This window comes from Sarcophilus harrisii, chromosome 1 (genome assembly GCF_902635505.1).
Source record: "Sarcophilus harrisii chromosome 1, mSarHar1.11, whole genome shotgun sequence".
Classification (NCBI taxonomy): Eukaryota; Metazoa; Chordata; class Mammalia; order Dasyuromorphia; family Dasyuridae; genus Sarcophilus; species Sarcophilus harrisii.
In genome coordinates this window covers 505,893,668-505,912,191 of record NC_045426.1, presented here as the reverse complement: position 1 = coordinate 505,912,191, position 18,524 = coordinate 505,893,668, and the positions used below count along the sequence as shown (strand labels likewise).

Below are 18,524 nucleotides of genomic sequence, written 5' to 3'. Positions count from 1 at the left end.
ACTATCTGTTCTTTACCTGTGGATGAACATTCTGAGCTCATATTGGTCTAATCAGTCATAGTAGGTTACACTGCAACTTAACTTTAATGTAGGTTGTCATTTTGATATTCTAAGAACAAAAGACCAACCAACCTTTGATCCAGCAATACACCTACTAGGTGTGTATCTCAAAGACGTGAATATATCTCAGAGACATGCAAAAAGAGGGAAAAGAACTATTAATACAAAAATATTTATAGTCATTTGTGTAGGAGTGGCTAAGAACTGAAAATCAGATATGTTTTTCAATTAGGGAATAGCTAAATAAACTGTGGTATTTAATTATAATGAAATGTTATTATGCTATAAGAAATGACAAGCTGAATGCTTTCAGAAAAATCTGGAAAGACCATAAACTGAACTCATAGTTCATGATGAAAAGTTAACAGAAATAGTAAAAGAAATATTACCTGATGAAGAATTGTGTACGATTTAGCTATTCTCAGCAATACAATGATCCAAGACAATCTCAAATGACAAATCATGAAGTATGATGATCTCTCTCCAGCGAAACAATTGATAATGATTGAACATAGACTCCCATGCTATTTTTCACTTTATTTTTTGAGTCTTATTATACAAAATGACTAATATGGAGATGTTTTACATAATTGCACATGTATAATCCATATTTGTTTACACTTTCAGGGAGGAGGGAGGGCAGTAAGGGAAAGAGGAATAGAATTTGGAACTCAAAACTAAATAAAAATGTTATTAAAAAAAATAAAAGAAGCACATAGAAGACACCTGTTCTTTATAATTGCTTTAGACAATTTAAACAAAGTCCTATTTCAAAATAGGTTCAAAATAGATTGTAAGAGTCAATCATAACAATCAACAAATCCACAATCATATGGTTGTCAAGCAAAGAATCATGTCAAAGTAGTTTTGCCATTTTCAAATAGGACTCATTTATGCATTTATTTTCAGTGATACGACTACCAATGAAAAGAATCAAGGACATTGTATTTTTCTGCTATACTACATTTCCTTTTTAAAGCTGCTATCCTGAGGAGTTCTGTCTCTTCTATATAAACCAATATCTTCTGTATAAAACAATAGAGTGGATATCTAATTACTTTGGTGTTATTGAGATTTCACAAGTATAATCATAAGAAAGTTTTATTTATGAATTAGCCACACATTTTGGCATGGCACTTGTAATAACAACATTTGTCATTTTGCTAGAAATATACAATGCCCTGCATTAGGTCATGACTGGAGAAGTAAGGACAGTGTAAATCTGCTAATTACATCTTTCTAAGCACCCAAGTTCCTGTCTTAATAAGAAAGAAAAAAAAAACAGCTGAGTTCTGAGTAGTAATATGTATGCCTCTATGCTTTCTGTGTCTTAAAAAATGCTACATTATCTCTTTTTGCATATGCATGGATAGCTTTTATGCTAAATAATAATGATGCGTTTTTATTTTTATTCTAACATGATTTCTAATACTGCCTCTCATTAGCTACATTGAAAAAGAAATTAATTGTCTTGACTGTTTTTAATGGTGTATATGCATGACATTAAGCATATTGTTTTTCATTCTAATTTATAAATTGATCACATCTCTAATGGCATGATATTGACTTTAGCAATTGTCACTTTTCTCCAAAGATAACATGGCAATAGATATAAATTCACTGGAAGTTTTGTATTGTATTATTTTGTTTTTTCTACTAATTATTTTCACTTTGTCCTTCTTTGTAGAGAGCTATTGGGAAGTTTGCATCAGCCATTTTAGCCTTGCCAAAATCTGTCATTAAACTTCCCAAAACTATTCTTCAGTACTTAATCAGAGCTGCAAAGGTATTTTGATATTTCACTGACATGTAGTAATTCCTCTTTTTTAGGAATTTAGTCAAACATATCCCATTGCCCTGTATCTGCATTTTCCCTTCTCCATAAATAATGAACTTACAATAATATTGGAAATTATTGGGCTAATTTTCCCAAAATGAGTTCTCTCAAATGATATACCTATCATGATTTTTTCTTGTCTTTGTATAAAGCTGGAATATATCAAGAAATGGAAAGAGAAAATGCAGATATCCATATTTTTCTAGCCTTTTGATAATATTGCATAAGCCACATCTGGCTGATAGAAAGGTCACATTTGGCTGCATGTATCAGTTACAAGGCATAGAAAATATGGTCATCTTTCTCAGAAGCTGGTAAAACTCTGGAACGTGCTACTAAAGCACAAATTTTGTCCAGATCTTTTTTCTGGCTCAGTAAGCTTTTAATCTCAATATTCATGGCTCAGACTTCATTTTTCCTTTATTGTCCTTAAATTCATCATACTATCTCTAAACTATAGGCTTGATATAGTACTTTCAATTCCCCATAACCCATAAGTTCAGTGAGTCCTTTTTAAAGTCAGGATCAAATAATTTATTGATGCATCCTAAGCACAAATGTTGACAAGATCTCTCTCTTTCTCTGGACTTCAGTTTCCCCATTTCTATAAGAGAGGAGTGAAACAAAATTATTTCTAGGATTTAGATCTTATTTGAATGTAATAATCTCTATTACAGTTATGATGCTGATTTTGTGTTTTTAATATTAAAATCCTTTGTTTTAATGCTTATGAGTTTACCAGTAAGTAAAACTTAAAACAGTCAATCCAAGAATTTTTATTAAGTATCATGTATATGGCAACCATTGTGCTAAGTGCTGGGGATACTAATAAATTGAATAAAACAATCCCTACTCACAAAGATTATACATTCTGACCAATCCTCTCCTCTATCACTTCATCTTCTTTCCCTATTTCTTCTTCCCACTTAAAGCAGGTACTGAATCTCAACCCAAAGCCCCAGTTTTCCTTAAGTTGAAGCCTCCAGGTAGTAACATGAAAATTAGGTGTTCTACTTTATTAATTCTCTAAGTCTGAACTGATATGGACTGGTTTATTTACATTGACAGAAATTTAAATTTATTATCCCCATTTTCTTATTTAAACCTTGTCCTTTAAATACCAGTTCACTTGCATTAAAAAAGAACAGTTTTAGAATACAATATTTTCTTGCCTACTAAGTTTTTTATTTGTTATAAAAGCTAATATTACATTTGTTCTCTGTCCCTAAGATTCACATTTCTATCAATGAAAAAAAAAAAAAAAGAAAAAGAAAAATTTCTCCTTAGCCAAACAGTGCTCATGTTTATGTTCCTGAAGTAACTAGGTTCACCTTGTCCACCTGAACCTATAATTCAAAATGTTCATCTATGATGTATTTCCTAACAACAAACACTATCTTTTATATGATACTTTTATATTTACAAAGCACCTTGTGTAGCTTTTGTTTATCTTATCTAATTTGATCTTCACAGCAAAACTGTTCAATCCGTTAGGTACCTAAGGGAGGAAGAAAAAAATATTTTTTTGATTTAAAAGAAAATCCACAAACCAAACTTTTTTTCTTCTTCTTCTATAATCCAGCTTCCCTGAGACCCAGGTGTATCCATAGTGCATGAAGGCATGCTTGCTTGGCTTGTGATCGTTGGACATCTGTAGAGACTGTCTTTTTCTTCTGCATGAATGCCATAAATTCATGCTGAAGAGTTCTATTTAAGATCTCTTGTGTCTTTTTACATCCCATGTCTTCACATTAAGGATTAATGTTTTCAGCTCTGAATAAAAATTATAAGTCACCCAAAAGAACTGATATGTTTCAGATTGTCTTGAAATAACTTATTAAGCTTGTTAGTTTCTATTTCACATCAGCTTGGTAATATTGGGGAGAAAATGATTATATGTGTTTTTGTATGTGTATATCTGTGTACATACACATGCATAATTATATATAATTCTACTGTTTTACTTTAACAAAAACATCTGGCATACTGTTGGTAAAATTCAACTATTGTCTGCTGATGGGACTTATTACAGGTACCTAAAACCAATTTTTAAAAAGTCATTAAAAGCACTGGAGATAGTCCATTTATCTGTGATATATGGAGAAAAAAAAGAGAAAGTGATTGTCAGTCAGATTTGCAAAGTTTTGTCTCATTGTAAAACAGAAGTGACAGAAATAAGATTATGACAAATGGGCACCCTGGTAATGGTCAAGGAGCATGGGAAAAGTGGTGGCATGTACCCTAAATTCACTGCATGCATTTTTCTGAGTTCTTGTGAAATGTGTTCTTTCTTTGGGTGTTTTCATATTTGGTTTTATACTAATGAAAATGGCACAGGCAAACTTAGCTGGCCTGGGTATAGGATGTGATGTTGAGTTGGATTTGGGTTGGAAATGTGCTCATACCTGCAGATGCAAATGTATCCCTGTTGAAATTCCTAAATATGAAGCACTTCACTATTTACCTTAACCATATTCAAAAACTGAAAAAAAAAAATGAATGTTTTTCTCTCTAGTTTGTTTATCAGGCCTGGATAACTGATCCCAAAACAGCTCTCCGGCAGAGAAGAAAGGAAAAGAAAAGGTCTGCAAGAGAAGAGCAAAAACGTAGGAGGAAAGGATCTGGGGAAGGTATATATTATTTTTTGTTGCTTTGAGAAATTATTAGTACTTTCTTTGCTTTCATAAAACATGAAGATAATCTAAAGAAGACATAAGGTTACTAGAAATGAAAATTTAAAGCCAAAAAAAAAAAAAAAACACAAGAACACAGTTTTTTTTTAATTTCTCAGTACTTTTCCTTAGTTTCTTGAATAGAACTACCATATAGAAAGCCTAAAGACTAAGATTACATAAATATTGGGAGGAAAGAAGGAAAGAAGCAAAGAAGGAAGGAAGGAGGGAAAGAAGGAAGAGAGAAAGTGAGAAAGAAGGGAGGAAAGGGAAAAAAGGGAAAGAGGAAAGAAGGGGAAGGGGAAAGGAAGGAAAAAGGGAAGAGAAGAGAAAGAAAAGGAAGGAAAGGAAAATGAAGGGAAGGGAAGGGAAAGAAAGGAAAAATATATGAAGCACATATCATCATGTCAAATACTTTATATATACTATCAAACTTATTAAAGATTCAGCTTTGCACACCTCCATTATGCAGAAATAAAGAACAGGCTGCTTCTTTATTAAAGAACATTTTATTTCTTTATTTAAAGAAAGATTTGGCTTCTATTCAGTAGAAATTTATGCTGACAAGTATAAAAATAGAGTAGATGAGACAAACACTTAATGGAGATATAATTTCTAATCATATATTATACCTTATATAGATAGCAGTAAGTATTTACAAAATAGAAGTTACACCTTGATGATATATACAATGATTAAATTCATAGTAATTATTATAAGAGGCAAAGGAAATAAATTTTATTAAATAATATTAGTGTTTTCAAATGTGATTTTTAAATAATTTAACAGGAGAGAAAAAGGGTAATTTATCAAGACATAAGTAACCTTTCTTCAACAACCCATTCTTTCATTACATAAACATTTGTCAAATACCTGTACAAAGTACTATGTTAAATTCTGTGTGAAATTCAAAAGAAATAAAAGGTAATCTCTTAAATTTCAAAGAATGAATGATTATTTTTCTGGGTAAAGGGGAATTGAATTTGAAAAATCTTTGCGGTTTCTTGGAATTGTTACTTCAGAGAATATTCTGTATTTAATGTTGAAATAACTTTAATGCAGAATAGGATTTTGATCAATTTAAAATATTAACCCCTCTTTACTTAATGTCAATTTGGCAGGTCCTGTGGAATGGGAAGACCGAGAAGATGAACCATTAAAAAAGAAATCTGATGGTCCAGGTAAATCAACAATGACAAAAAAAAAAAAAAAAACATTTAAATTCAAGCCATAAGAGATGCTATTTTCAATCATCATTAATAGTCAGGTTACATGATGACACTATCTACAACTTTTTATTGAATGCTGCTTCTGGAAGAATTTCTGACATACTTTTTCCCTTGTATAATGATCATTGCTGTAAATTATTATTGATTGCTAAAATTAGACTTTAACTTTTATATTACTGGACTAAAAAACATAGTTGATTGTGGCTCAATTTTCCAAAGTATATCAATGTCCAAAGATAGAAAGTTCTAATGAAACCACATCATGATTCAAATCTTAAATCTATAAACAGCTTATTAAAAGAAACAAAGAAAAATGGAATAGGTCAGTGTATTAGTGTGAAACTAAGACTGTTCCCCACTCTAAGAAAACCACATCACAATCCACATTATTAAATAACTAACCATATCTGATAAATTGTTATTATTTTCTATATTTTACAGTGACAAAAACCTTATGCATAGTTTTAAACAATCCATGAGGTTTTTATTTTTTTAGACAAGAATGTTTTATGGATAACTGACATCTTCTGGTTCCAAATGAAACTGTCTGCCCTAAAAATATATATATTTTTAAAAAGCAGCATTTGTTTTATGGCACTACTCTGTATTAGCACCATGTATTATAGCTGGATATACTTATGCAATGATAATGATAAATTTCTTCTAAATTATATTCATTTTTGTTTTTAGAAATCACAATAGTGTAAAATTCATTATAATATATGACTTTATTAAACAAAATTGAATGTCCCCCCAGTCACAACATGTCTCATGAAATGTAGATTAAAAATTTTAACAGATTTGTAATCTTATCAATGTAGGGACTCTGTCCACCTCTACTCAATGTGATTCTTATCCATATCTACTGTGGTTTAGCCCTACCTCAGAATACTGCAATGTATCAAGTCCAAGGTAATGACATACTTGTGAACCATAAAATGGGAGAGAGAGAGACACACAGAGAGAGAGAGAGAGAGAGAAAGAGAGAGAGAGAGAGAGAGAGAGAGAGAGAGGAGGGAGGGAAGAGGGAAGGAAGAAATAGAGGGAAGGAGGAAAGAAGGAAAGAGGGAAGAAAGAAACAAAGAAAAAAAAAGACAAAGGACTTTCTAAATTTAAAAAAAAATGCTAATGATTTTTTTTAAGTAATCCTGATAGAAACTAACAATGCTAAATCAGAAAGATGTTCTGAAGGGCAATGGAACTTCTAAAACCTCCTACATCATAACCCATGGGTTGGTCCTTTTATACTACAAATGGCAAAAGAGGCAAATCAATGACAATCCCTAGAATTCTCCTTACCCCTTTAACAGGAAATAAGCTCCAGCCTACATTTTAAAAAGTACTTCATTATTATACCACAAATTCTCCAGAACCCTATAACAGATCTAAAGATAGAAGAAATCATAGAGACCATAGAGTCAAGCCCCCAAATTTTACAACTGAGGAAGTTGAGTTTAGAGAAGTTAAGGACTTGTTCAAAGTCACATAGCTAATAAATGTGAGTGGCAAATTTTGAAATTGGATCCTCTCATTCCAGAGCAAATACACTTTCATTTATACTAGAGGCTTTTTCTATGTTTTGATAACCAGTACAGCAAAAAAATCTATCCATCAGCTTATATTTGCTTTTGCTATATAACAAGCCTCCTTCTTTTCATAATAGTAATAATAATATCAAAATTTATAATGCCTGCCATGTTCCAGGCAGTGTGCTAAGCAATTTACAAATATTATCTCATTTTATCCTCACAAAAATCCTGTGAAGTAGGCACTATTATTATCCTCATTTTACAGACAGGAAAACAGGCAATTAAAGGTTTAGTGACTTGCTCAAGATCACAAAATTAGTAAATTTCTGAGGCTGGATTTGAACTCAGGTCTTCCCAACTCCATGACACAGGCTCTATCACTGTACTACTTTACCTGTCCCTAAATGAGATACAATGCCAATTAATGTGAATACTTCCTTCAGCTATCAGATCACAAACTATCCTTGTTTTCTCATTCTGTCTGATTCTTGCTTTCTAATAAAACCCTAAGAGAAGGTCCCACATTTCAGGGTGTTCTTGTAGAATTTACTGAGTCACCCCTATATTTCTAGTCTTATCTAATAGAACTCATGGGATCCTGGAAGCATTAATAAAGGAGGTTTGTTAATTTTTCAATCATGATTAATTCTTTGTGACCCCATTTGAGGGTACTAGAACTTATCAAAGTTACTAGCATAGCTAGCCATTTCCTTCTCCAATTCATTTTACAAATGAGGAAACTGAGGCAAACAGAGGTAAGGGCTTGCTCAGGGTCACATAACTAATCTGAGGCTGGAGTTGAACTTAGATCCTCCTGACTTCAGGAGCTCTACTCTATTCACTATGCCACCTAAGTGCCCATTCATAAAAAGTTAGAAGACAGCTAAGAGATCACTTAATCTAATCCCTTCATTTTATATATAAGGAAATTAAGATGCAGAAAAGAGAATTTACTTCCCCCTTCATTATATAGCTAGTAAGAAGCAGAGTGAAGCATTCCACATAACTTGTTCTTGTACTCTACATGCTAGAAAAATTGAAATGCTTCCTATCCTCTCATTCTTTCCCATCTTTTTGTCCTTATTCATATCATACTGCAAGCCTGGAATGGTCTCTTTTCCTCTCCCTCTAATCTTGCAATATAAAATTTCATTCTTTCAAGAACCAACTAAAGTATTTGATGTAGCCAATCCAATCCAATGATTCCTGTAAGCTTTGAGGTAAACAATTTTTATACATGTCCATAAGTCCTAGAAATAGTCCCAAAGAAATCCATTGTCCATTAATGTGCCAAGAATCCAATAATAGATTTTAAAGTTATTTTAACAGTCTCATTATCAGCCATGCTCTTTCAGTATCAGATGTTTCTTGAATCTTCTTTGTTTTGAAGAACTTGAAACAGTGTCTTCTTGTGTTAGAAGTCCAATAATTCATGAAGATTTTAAAGTTATTTTAACAGTCTCATTGTCAGCCATGCTCCTTCAGTGTCAAATGTTTCTTGAATCTTCTCCTTTGTTTTGAGGTCTTTCTTTTTATCATCTGGTAATTATATTGGAGCTGTCTGCACTGGACGCTGCCCTGTTTGGTTAAAAAATCTGTATTCTCTGCAACTGTAATCCTGATTGCTTTTCTGTTGGTTGATGACATCAGAGTCCTGAATTTCTAAAGACACTCTGGGTGTAACCTCAGCTGCTATCATGCCCCACCTGTCTTTTGATTGATATTTAGGAGCTTGGCCCTGCCTCTCACTTCTCTGGGTCAATCTACATTCAGAGGCCCAGTGAAAGCCTCGATTGCATTTTGGACATGGAGTTTTGGGTTTTCTCTCACCCTGTCTTCTCATTCTGTCTCCATATCTACATTGAGCTCTCAAATGTCCAACTTTTCCACACTGAAAACATCGACGAATTTCTTTAGAAGTCCCTTGCCAAGAGGGACCCTGTCTTTCCATGTTCATCATAGTTTGGGTATAATAAGTGCCCACTGTGGCACAGCATCTTATGATCTCTTCTAATGGAGCATCTTTGTCTAGTCCCCATATAATTCTTTTGCAAATCTCATTGGCATTTTCCTTAGCCAGATGTCTCATCATTATTTCTGTAGCAGCATTATCTCCAATGGTTCTGATTACAGCTGTTTGCAAATGTCCCACAAAATCTGCAAAAGGTTCATTGGGACCTTGCTCTATTTTTGTGAAAGCTTTATTTCCATCTTTCTGTCCAGGGAGAGAATTCCAAGCTTTTATTGCAGCCTTAGAAATCTGCTCATACACTGTTATGGGAAAATAAATCTGTTCTGAATTCTCTGCATATTGACTTTCATCAGCTAGTTGGTCAAAAGTGATTTGTCCAATAGTTCCTGTTTGCCTATTGCGTTGGGCTTGAATCCTACATAACTCATGAAACTCCAAATGCCATAACAAATTTTGTCACGGTTCTAAGCATGTTTTCGCTATGGATTTCCAATTATTTGGGGTTAAGATTTCATAAGACAAATTATCTAGCAACATCTTCACATAAGATGATGTAGCCCCATAAAAAGTGCAACCCTTTTTCAAATCTTTTAAGTTTTTCCAAATTAAAAAGAGTGTATTGTATTTCTTTTTGACCTGAAGAGTCAATCTTTTCCATCACAGGATATGCATGTATAATATCAGATATATCTTCACCTTTATTTTTTGCTTTAATTAATGCTTCTTCTAATCTTGTCATATTCTGCTTCACAGGAGAAGCTGACTGTGTTTCTGCCTCTCTCTCTTCCTCTTCTTCCTGAGATGAGGAATGATCTAATTCCTCCTGCTGTGAAGTTTCACACTCAGAATTGTACTTAACTCCTTTCTTATCTGAATTTTCCTGCTTATCACCTAGTTTAGTTGGCACCTCTCCCTGCTGCACTTTCTTTTTCTTCATTCCAACACTTAAATAACTTCTTATAGCCAGTTGTATTAAATTATATGTATTAAGTATGACTTTGAAAATTGCATTTTTATTGCAAAATTGACAACGATCCTCTTCTTCTAATTTCCACTCCATTGAATTTGAATTAGATCTATAGTATTCACCCAGTTTTTCTCCTATTAATTTCCACTCATCTAAATCCAATTCTTTTTCCAGAGAGAAACAAGGATATATGTTCTTAACAGTTTGTAAAAATTCAGTGATCTGCTCCATAATTATAATCAAACCTTGGCTTTCCATAACTTTAACAATGCTCTCTAAACATTTTCCTTGAACAGAAACAGAAGGCTGTTTTCTAAAGATCTGTCCCATCTTAGCTGAAATTCTACTTTAATTCTTTTAACAAAATTTCTTTGTTGTACTCACTCTAATTTCTGGGTTGAAGAGATTTTTCCACTCGATCAGGGTCACAGGCTGAAAACAGGATCAGAGCTTTTCCACTGAAATCCACTGAAGGGCTTGTCAGCCCCACATTGGGCACCAAAATGTGAAGGTTTTCTGGATGCAGCCTTAGTTTCAGTTACAATCGATAATTACTCCAAAACGCAGCCAGCTGGTAAAAATGCAAACGTTTATTTCTCCTTCCAAATTAGCCCAGTTAGCAGAGACCTATCTCTCTGCTTGAGCTCTTGCAGCTTTGTCCTTGGCTTCTGCCTCTGTTTTCTTCAGCCTCCAGCCAGCACCAAGGACAAACCTGCAAGATCTCTTGGAATCAGGCAGAGAGATAGGGCTTGTGGGTTTTCTTCCAGAGTGTCCTCTCCGACTCCAAGTAAAACTCTCTCCAGCTCCCAGAGTTTCTAGTAACTCCTCAAGTAACTAACTCAGGTCAGTCCAGTAACGAACTCAAGTCAGTCCCACAAGAAGAACTAACTCAAGCTCCAAGAGCTCCCTCTATATATGTGATCTCCCAAAGGTTAACTCCACCTTCTGGAGGGAGAAGGATTCTGGGTTATCTCCCAGAGTGCTCTCTGGCCCTAAGGGAGGTGTGAATTCGGATCTCATACTAGCCCTGAACTCTCCCAAACGTGTGCACTCCATTGAGTACTTAGATACTTATGAGCTCTCTAAAGGTATGAACACAAGCATTGTTCTATCAGTTCTACTTAGTACCTTGTTTCAAGTTCTGGCCCAAAATATCTCTTTCTAAGATCAAATCAATCACACTGAACCATGCCAAAACCAGATAACTATTGTCTCTATCAACTCCAATGTCTTAACACTTTGTAAAGATTCCAAGAAGTATTGATCTCTCCTGTACAGTTTCCATATTTTCTTTAATATCAAGGTTATTTCTATATATCCTTTACCCTGCCCCAACCCACTAATTAGTTTGAAAGCTCTTTACAACAGGCTCTGCATATCCTTAATACCTAGTTCTGAGTAATTAATAGGTATATTATAAATATTTATTAAATAATTTTAAATTGTTGCATTTTATCCTGCCAGATAATATCATCAAAAGGATATTCAATATTTTAAAGTTTACCTGGGTCCTGTTTTTAGCATCAGTGGATAGTTTTACAACTTGGCTTAATTCAATTTCACGAGAGCACATAGACATATCTACAGTGCTAAGAATTGAGCGATGCATGCTGACCAGAGAAATTAAAAAGGTAAGACTATTGATACCATTCTCTTCTCCTCTTTTCATTCACAAAACTTGAAGAATGAATTGTTTCTAAAGGAAGATGACATACTATCCTTTTGTTCAGAAAAATCAATCCCAATCCACATACAAGAAGTATCTCACACTCAGAAATAAAATAAAAAAATAGTCATAAGAATTCTGACTGTAACATAGAGTTGTGCCAACTACAAATTGGGGTCTGATAGATTTTCCTATGATTTCATGTGTTGTGCCTGAAATGAATCATAACAAATGTGCTATATTTGTCTAGAGAAGCAAGTAGTTAAAGCTGAGAACTAAAAATGGTGGATCTATATAAGATGTATAGAAAGTACACAACTGAATTCTGAGAATAGACCAGACCAGGAACTAGAGAAATCTTTCATTCTCTGCTGATTTCTGCTTTTCTTTAGGGTAATGTTCCAACTCGGGAAAGCATCCATATGTACTATCAGAATCACATTATGAATCTTTCTAGAGAGTCAGGACTGGACACAATTGATGAAAACCCTGGTGCTTCTTCAAGCTTAAAAACAGCCCAACGGATGGATAGCTTAGATTCTCATGACAGTATTTCCAGGTATTTCATTTTAATTTTTCTCAATTTATAAAGCCCAGCATTTTAAGAGAAATTAATTGTATGAAAGGAGTGTTAATTACAAAATTTTAAGTGACTTTTCACTGTCCTATCCTTGTACCAATAATAAGTTTTTTTTTTCTGTCTTGTTCAACCATAAGTAAAAGAAAATGTCATAGTTAAATAATTAGAAATATCTGTAAAAATACCTTTCTTTTAAACTATTTTATTGCCTTTTTTCCAGTATTGCTATTTCTTCCCAATGATCCACTCCCAGATAGGACTCTTTCTTGTAAAAAACACATACAGTCAAGAAAGCAAATCAACACAATTGACCTTGTCTGAAAACATATGGCAACAGCCACAAATATAGTCTTCTATCTCTACCAAGAGACAGGAGGCATATTTTGTCACTATCTCTGAAGTTACCCAAACTCTTCATTTTTGAGAGTCCTTGAAATCTTTCAATATTGTTTTCCTTTACTGATCTCTGTATTCATTTCCTAGATGTAAATTAGAAGCATCAAGCTAAGAATTCCTGATAATGGCAAGGTCTGCCATTTCAACAATGACTGAATTTCCATAACTTCCATTTGGAATTAAAACATTTTGTGTGTATAATGTTCCTGCAGTTTCCTTTCTTCTTAATTGTGTAACAGTAATTCCTAATAATGTATTAAAAGTAACACTTTTGGATCCTATCAATGTCTGTTTCAATGCAAGTCTAAAGAATTATCCAGATAATTGAGCTCATTTTAAAAAAAAATGCTTTTTGAGAAAAATTTCTTCATTATCTTATGTGATAATCTTTGTCTTCTACAGTGATCATTTAATTTGTTATCTGCACACAATTTTTCCATTTTCATATGTAAAAGTTTTCTCAGCTAAGAATATAGAAAAGGTCTTTAGAAGATTTTTTCTTTGTATTTTAATTTATTCAGACACAAATGCACAAGTCTACAGATGTCCTCTTCCTGGAATACTTAAGCACTTTCTAAGGATCTTATGAAAAGAAACAACTAAAATATTTCATAATTGAAAAATAAAAACATGCATATATATGGATATTTATATATACAGATATCTATATATAAATATGCATACAATTAGTCCATATGCATATACAGATGTACTGTGTATCTATGTACAATTATTTAATTTTGCATACATGTATACATATTTGTATATATATTTACATATATATATATAATATATAGTGAATATATACATATACATGTGTTTGTCCAAAACCCTTCCCTGATACTAAGTTAAAGAGAAACAGGAAGCTTGAATAACAAAAATAAGACATGATAAGACTATAAAATTATCTGATCTCATTTGTAACAAAAGAATATGAGTATTGTTCCTTTTAAAGAAACAACTTTAGGAAACTTTACATTTGAAAAATTTGCTTATTATCCAAAGTATCTCATTTATATCTAGGACTTCCTTGGACAATGGAGACAGTTGGTCATTTCCTCAACACTAAACCCCAAAGAGCTTATTATTGTGAAATTGTATTTTGAGCAGGCAAAAATTAGATATGCTAAGTGTCAATGAACTATCTGTAATGACTGCTAGGAAAATCAAATGAGAAACTATATATATAGCACTAAACATGCAAATTATGTTATCATTATCATTATCAGATTATCATTTTTTATATTGTTTTAATTGCAACTTGTACATTCCTATCTATTCTGCTATTAAATAATATGTTGGGGTTTTTTCCCTTGGGACTGATAGGTACTTTAAAGAGGCAATATAATAGATTGGTGATTTGATATTGGTGATTTGATTTGTTGCGTTGTTTTCTTTGTATCCCCAAATTTGGGGATAAGATGTAACTGCTTTGGAAAAAATTCACAATTCATCCAATTTTTTTCTGTTTATTAAAAACTATAGGATATAAATCCTTGATAGTAACTGTATTGAAGTAATTATATGTTTACTGAAGTTATGAACTGGGATATTTTGAGTCACCAAAACAAAATACTCTTCTGATAGAAAATGATAACAAAAATTATAAATTGCCTAATGAAAATGTCTCTTATCTTCCTTTACTTCATCACAAAAACGCACTCTCCATAAAACTTATTTCAGAAAGGTGAAAATGGAACAATATACATTAGATATACATGTGTGTAGATAGATAGGGAGAAGGGGGGAGAGAGAAAGAGAAAACAGAGAGGAAAAGAGAAAGAGACACAGAGAGAGATAGAGAGACAGAGACAAGGAGACACAGAGATGGGGGGAGGGGAGGGAGCAAGGGAGATAATAATAGAGAGTATATTAGGGTTTGGGGGGAGGTATTATCTAAGCACATTTTAGCACCAATCTTGATAGGCTTAGAGCAAAAAAAAATCTTTCAAAAAATTTCATAATTACCCTACTTATGCCCTACAGTTTTTGTTCATTAGGACTATCTTCCTAAATGAGGATATCAATGTTAGGTTAGACAATTTTTCTAATTCTATACAATCTCCTCTACATTTCAGATCTTCTCATTGGCAATCTTTTAATTACAGGTAGTTATCTTTGAGAAAGAGAGGGTTTGAGGTGAAATGGAAGAGCTGATAGGGTTAACAATCTAAGATTTTGCCAATAAAGGCATCTTGGAATAACTATGTACCCAGCTTTCACCACACATTTCAGGAGGAATCTGGCATGAAAAGGTGAGCTGATATTCCACACATGCCAGGGAAATGACTATAACTGAAAATAGTACTGTCATTCTTCCAACACTTCAAATTCAAAAAGCTATTCTAATCTGTTCTCTTTTTGACTAAGAACAAATCCATTTTCAAATTGATCGCTTTCCCCCATATATCAAGACTCTTCCCTTCTATATCTTACTTGTAATTAAGTTGTTTATTAGCTAGTTCTTATTTACTTTTAATTTATCCTTTGTTCTTGATGAAAGCATATTTATATAAAAGCCTTTTATACATTTTAAAGTACTGTTTTCTTTTTGTGCATACCTGCTTTATGACCTTCTTTTTCTCTAGCAAGGCAACACTATATAAAACCATATATTGGGCAAAAGAATGAGTAGACAGAGTAGCACAAAATAAAGCAGGCTAAAAATGATGATGATGATAATGATGATGATGATAGATTACTCTTTCAAAACATTTTATGTAGATCTTTCCTCACAGAAATCCTGTGAGATAAGTGGTATTTGCATTCTTGTTTTTACAGGTAAGATAATTTAAGTCTCAGAGAATTAAAACTATTTTTCCAAGGTAATAAAATAAGGAAGAAATTTCAAACCAAGATTTGTTTATTCAAATCCAGCACTTTCTAATTGTAGTACCTGTATTTAAGTATAATTGGTTTCCTTTGGTATCTAATGTACTTTATGTTATATGCTTAAAATATTATTCTAAAAAAAGGTTCTCAGGCTTCATGAGACTATTCACAGAAGAGCAATATGGTAGAATGGAAAGAGTAGTGGACAAGGTCTATGTTCCATTCTTATTTCTGGCAACTACTAGCAATGTGGCCATGGACAAACAGTTCTAACATCTCTGAATATTTCTTTCTCTTCTATAAAATGTACAAAATAATACCTACATAACTTAACCTTCATAAATTTTGCAAGGATAAAATGAGTTAATGTATCATAAAGATACTTGAAAATTTTTAAATTTTATATAAATGTCAAAAGTATTATTATTATTGCTATTATTATTTTCTACATAAATATTAGAAACTGGCTAATAGGTTTTGGCTAAAATATTTGAAATAAAGTAAACATTACTTTTTTATTCAGATATAGTAGCTAAACTAATTCTTCTCTAATCTAATACTTAAACAAATTGCAGATTAGAGGATAATACTTAAAATCAATGATTACTTTCTTAGTAGAGAATTTCAAAATGAAAACAAAAAAAATATGCCTATAAAATGTACAATAAGTATGCTAGAATTCAGTAAATTTGGGGAGGAAAGAATTTTAAAAGCTCTCTTGTTACCGACTTATTGTATTTTGCTATACTGACTTTTGACCCTAATTAGAATTCAATGTAAGCAGTGTTATGGAGGGAATTCCACAAAAGAATTAACATGTTGACATATTGACAAGTGACTTCAACACATGAACTCCACTGCCCATAGTAGAGTCATGTTCCTTTTAGTTTGCTTCCAAGAGTACCTCTGAGTTTGAAATACAATGATTTGCTTAGAAGACAGATACCTTAGGACCACTGAGAATTCTTTGCTTAGAATTATCTTAGAATGTCATTAACATTGAATATTGAAGAATATGAATTTTTTAATCACTTCAGAGATACCACTAAGATTTCATATGTATATCCAGCTTGGTGGGGATATATTTTTAGAGACTTTTACTTTGGATTTCCCAATAGTGATACTTTATTTCTAATTTCTCATTTGTAGTTTTCAACTCTTCATCCCCACTATAAGTTTTATTATTGGGATTTATAGTATAATATAATTCTTGAGAGAAGTACAAAGTCCAGTAATTCGATTGGACATAAGCTACTTCATTCTAATCTAAGTATGCATATGAACTCATATTTGTATAACACTTTATGTTTTATAAAACACACAATAATTCTGTAAGATAATAAATGCCAATATTACCCCCATATTAGATATGAAAAGACAGTCAAGGAGATTAAATGATTTCCCCATACTCAACAGCAGTCATGAGGAAAATGATAGTCTTTTCTTCAACTTAAAATATTAGAAACACTTGCTATGTCACTTTCTGGAATATTAATTCTCCAAGCTAAGCATAGACTTGCTGAGCAATAATATTTCAGTATTCTCAAAGTGAAACTAAAATTAATTATCACAAAGAATTTGACTTTTTGATTGGAGCTAGCAAATTATACATAGTGAAGCCTAGATTAGAGTTATCCCATAATGGTCCCTTTCTGATACTTGGCCGAAAGCCTCCTACAGCTACATTGACCCTAATCCAGGTGGCGATCATGTGATTTTGAGAATTCCTTCAATTATTTTATAGTAATTTGAGGGAGTTCTAGCTTCTATGGCAAACTTTTAGGCCTACTTTTTTTTTTTCCCAATACTGTTTATGAGCAGGGAACTAAGCTTGAGTTCAGTTCCCAGAGTTGTAAGATGCAGTATGATAACCCAACTGGAATTGTATGAGAGAGAGAGACAGACAGACAGACAGACAGACAGAGACAGACAGAGAAACAGAGAGAGATTTGGGTAATTTGGGAAATAATTTATATGAATGGAGCAGAACTGTTCATGTGAGCAGTCAAGAAGGCTACTAATAATAAAAGATCTTAGCTTTTAAAACTCTTAGTTTACAAATTATACTGAACCTGTTTTGCACAGTAGGACTGTAGTAAATACTAAATAAGAATTACAACTATTAAGTCCTTCATCCTTTAGAAATCCTTCTTTCCCTGAGTGCTAGGCCTGTATGTTCAAGCTCAAAATCTTTTAATTTACGTCTTTAATTTGAGTTTCATCTAGAAACTAGATGAAAATGAGTAATAAATACTCCAGGAACTTGTGAAATAATATCATTGTATTTCTTACGTTCCTTGCTTCCATGCTCCTTTCTTTTAACACATCTTCATTGAAATAATATTTTTTTTATCATAATTCTTATTTGCTTTTTGTCAATCCAGCAGCACCCCATTCCTGGATTTGAGCTACCTTCCCTATCATTGATCCACCCATGAAAGGAGATAAGGGTTTTAACAAATAAATTCTTTTGGCAATGGCATGTCTTACAAACCTCTGGAAAGGATATAAGTGAACAGAGGGGGAAAAAATAAGCAAAAGGAAAAGTTGTTTTGGTTTTTTTTTTAATGATTCCTGGTGCTGCTGCATTTCTTTCTCTCTAAAATGGTTTTTAGTTGTACTATTTACCGATTTATAGACTGTTCATCAGAGTAGCATCTGTGACAATACAGTACATTATATCAAACTGAGAATAGTTTAGAAATCCATTTTGTTTCTGATCACCTATAAATATTTCTCTTGCTAATGAATACTTTTAAAAGCTGCATTTAAAAAAGTACCATC

At 32.7% G+C, this 18,524-nt stretch overlaps 1 protein-coding gene across 9 annotated transcripts in view; it reads left to right on the top strand.

Annotated features, from left to right (window-relative positions):
- The window catches only part of PIEZO2 (piezo type mechanosensitive ion channel component 2), a 545,237-nt gene that overhangs the window by 478,447 nt on the left and 48,266 nt on the right, over positions 1 to 18,524 (top strand). For 6 of the 9 annotated variants that reach the window (XM_031946650.1, XM_031946649.1, XM_031946651.1 and 3 more), the window contains 5 exons: positions 1,748 to 1,846; positions 4,413 to 4,527; positions 5,691 to 5,750; positions 11,731 to 11,897; positions 12,325 to 12,491. In XM_031946650.1, coding sequence (XP_031802510.1) covers positions 1,748 to 1,846; positions 4,413 to 4,527; positions 5,691 to 5,750; positions 11,731 to 11,897; positions 12,325 to 12,491 — 608 coding nt within the window. The remainder of the gene's footprint in view (positions 1 to 1,747; positions 1,847 to 4,412; positions 4,528 to 5,690; positions 5,751 to 11,730; positions 11,898 to 12,324; positions 12,492 to 18,524) is intronic. The other 3 variants (XM_031946654.1, XM_031946653.1, XM_023496246.2) reach the window with 1 other exon arrangement.